The 2,918-nt window shown below is 40.2% G+C and overlaps 1 protein-coding gene across 1 annotated transcript in view; it reads left to right on the top strand.

The window, feature by feature from the left end:
• The window catches only part of LOC106535063 (dual specificity mitogen-activated protein kinase kinase 4), a gene marked incomplete in the record, with an annotated part of 13,053 nt that overhangs the window by 1,673 nt on the left and 8,462 nt on the right, over positions 1–2,918 (top strand). Inside the window, 1 exon segment of the mRNA XM_014031941.1 lies at positions 1,387–1,419. Coding sequence (XP_013887395.1) covers positions 1,387–1,419 — 33 coding nt within the window.

The following is a 2,918-nucleotide window of genomic DNA, read 5'->3' on the forward strand; positions in this document are numbered from 1 at the left end:
CACACACACACACACACACACACACACACACACACACACACACACACACACACACACACGTTTTGACTAAATTATGTGTAATGAATGAATATTCCTTCTGGAAAGGAAGATGTTTTTAATCTCCCTGGGAAGCAAAACATAATACAGGCTGGTACTTACAGGTACTTACTCCAGGTACTTACAGGGTACATTACAGATACTTATGGGGCATTCCAGATACTTACAAGGTACATTCCAGTGTACATTCCATGTACTTACAGGGTACATTCCGCGGTATATTCCAGGTACTTATAGGGTACATTCCAGATACGTAGTAGGTGCATTGCAGATACTTATAGGGTGCATTCTGTGGTATATTCTAGGTACTTAAAGGGTACATTCCATGTACATTCCAGATACTTAGTAGGTACATTCCAGATACTTATAGGGTACATTCCAGGGTATATTCCAGGTACTTACATGGTGCATTCCAGGGTATATTCTAGGTACTTACAGGGTACATTACAGACACTTACAGGGTACATTCCATGTACATTCCAGATACTTAGTAGGTACATTCCAGATACTTATAGGGTACATTCCAGGGTATATTCCAGGTACTTACATGGTACATTCCAGGGTATATTCAAGGTACTTACAGGGTACATTCCAGTGTATGTTCTAGGTACTTACAGGGTACATTCCAGATACTTAGTAGGTACATTCCAGATACTTACAGGGCATGTTCCAGTCACTTGCAGGTACCAGTCTGTATTATGAATTGTCTTGTTGTGTACTTGCAGTACGTACCTGGCTGTATCATGTAACTGTCACTCCTAGTTTAAAAGTCTGGATTGAAGATAAAAAAATCTTAATTTCAAACGTACTTAGTTTAGATTAAAGTTCCTCCTGATCGATGGAGCTGCATGTTTTTATATCAGTGAGATCTTCCTGCACAGTCTCTGTAGCTCAGCTCTGTGAAATGTTGTCATTGATTATCTGCTGTTTGCTGCAGGTTATATCCCTCTGACTGTATTTAATCTTTTACTTTAATGCTGCTAATGAATGATTCCTAACTCCTGATGTGATGCTGACTGACGGTGAGCTGTCCCAGAAGAAAATATTTACTGGTTATCCATGCTCCCTCTTTGTTTTTTGTTTTTTTCCTACCTGTTCATTTGTAACTTTTCATTTTTTGCCGTTTTTATTGTGTTTACATGTTTACAGCCGTTTTTTACATTTTGTCATCTATAAACTGCATGAAATCTGCCAAAAAGCCCCTCCTGACCACTCTAGTCAGATCCTGTCCTTTAATGTTTGTTGAAGTCAAACCAAATGTTTAAAGTCAAACCAACGGATCGGTCTTTTGAGGATTAATGGAAATAAAAGCTGTCTTCTCACCTCCAGGGTTTCAGATAAACCTGTCTGGAGCCCCCCCAAGTAAGCCAACCCTCTTTTGTTTCAGTACCAACAGCTCTCATCTTTTCCTTTCTGCCTGACAGTCTGGGCTGGGGGAGTCTCTCCTGCTGTTCTCCACTAATCCCAGTCTAAACATGTCACTGTGACGAGCTGAACGGTAGAAACAAACACGGACCTCAGAGACTGCAGTCTAACAGACCTGTCTGAAAACCACCGAGGGTCTCGTGCCAAAACATCTTCTGTTGATGTTTAGGGACGAGACCCTGTCGACGGATTCCTCCTCTTCCTCGTGTCTCAGTGGGACCGAGGAGCTCCGCCCACTGGGACAGACAAACCCAGTGTGGAAGCTGGAGCTGGGTGGTTTTCATYGTGGAACTAACAGTCCTTCCTGTTTGTCTGTTTTCTGGCCGTGGGAGCGTTTCTGCTCTGACACCGACGCTGTGGTTTGAAGCGGTGTTTCACATCAAAGCTGTTTGTTGCACACGTCTCTGTTTGGGTTGTGAGGCTAAATCCAAGCAGTTTAGCCTCAGAAGCATGACTGGTTGTTGGTTTGTGTCTGGTGCCAAAAGGTGAAAGGTGGGTGCAAATGTGTCTGTGTGTGTTCGTTTGTAGTGTTAGCAAAATAACTCATGAACCACTGAGCAGTTTGCAGCTAACGATTATTATAATAAGTGATTAACTGATGAATCAGAAAACAAAAAACAGAAACATTTTTAATTTTGACCTCTTTATTCCAAAATAGAAAGCTTGAACTGACGCAGCAAATCACACAAAAAAACAGTTTTTTTTATAATATTAAGCTGTAATGCATAAATATTTGTTAAACAGCTTCAGTAAAACAATGAATGTACACAAAAATATACACAAATGTGTGCTTTATTCTTAAAGTCTCTTCATATTTTCTCTCCTTTGTAAAATGTGTCTTGAGGGAAGAGAGTAACCTGAAATAAGATTGAACTATTCTAGTGAAGTCTTTATCTTAGACTGTGGACAGTCTCATGTCAGAGGCGATCATGTTAATCATGCTTATTAATAATTCAATAAATGTCTTGTTTTATTTGCATTATTACCGTATTTATTCAAGTATAGTACGTAAAATTTAATTCATAAAATCATCTATAAAGTTGGGGGGTAGTACTATATTCGGATAAACATTTTTACTTATGTACTTTAACTGAAATATCGGCTTCATTCACAAGATTACTGAGTCTGGAAATGAGACCACGTCGTAAAAAACAGCTGAAGCGAGCTCACCTCTGACACTCCTCTGTGCTTCAGAGTGAGGTAGTAACAAATCCACGCAGGCGACATGATGTGAAAAAAAGCAGTCCTGCACCTTAGTAATGATAACAAACTAATGACATTAGTGTGTGACCGGGCTGCTGCTCTAACAACAACAAACACATGTTCGTCTGTAATGACTGCCGTCTACCGGTGTTCTGAAAAAGTTTGTATCCCTGAAAAAACATTTCCCCACCAGAGGGGGCGCTCATGAGTAGGAAGTAATCTGCTTTTCCCCC

This window comes from Austrofundulus limnaeus, unplaced genomic scaffold, assembly GCF_001266775.1.
Source record: "Austrofundulus limnaeus strain Quisiro unplaced genomic scaffold, Austrofundulus_limnaeus-1.0 Scaffold1350, whole genome shotgun sequence".
Taxonomy (NCBI): Eukaryota; Metazoa; Chordata; class Actinopteri; order Cyprinodontiformes; family Rivulidae; genus Austrofundulus; species Austrofundulus limnaeus.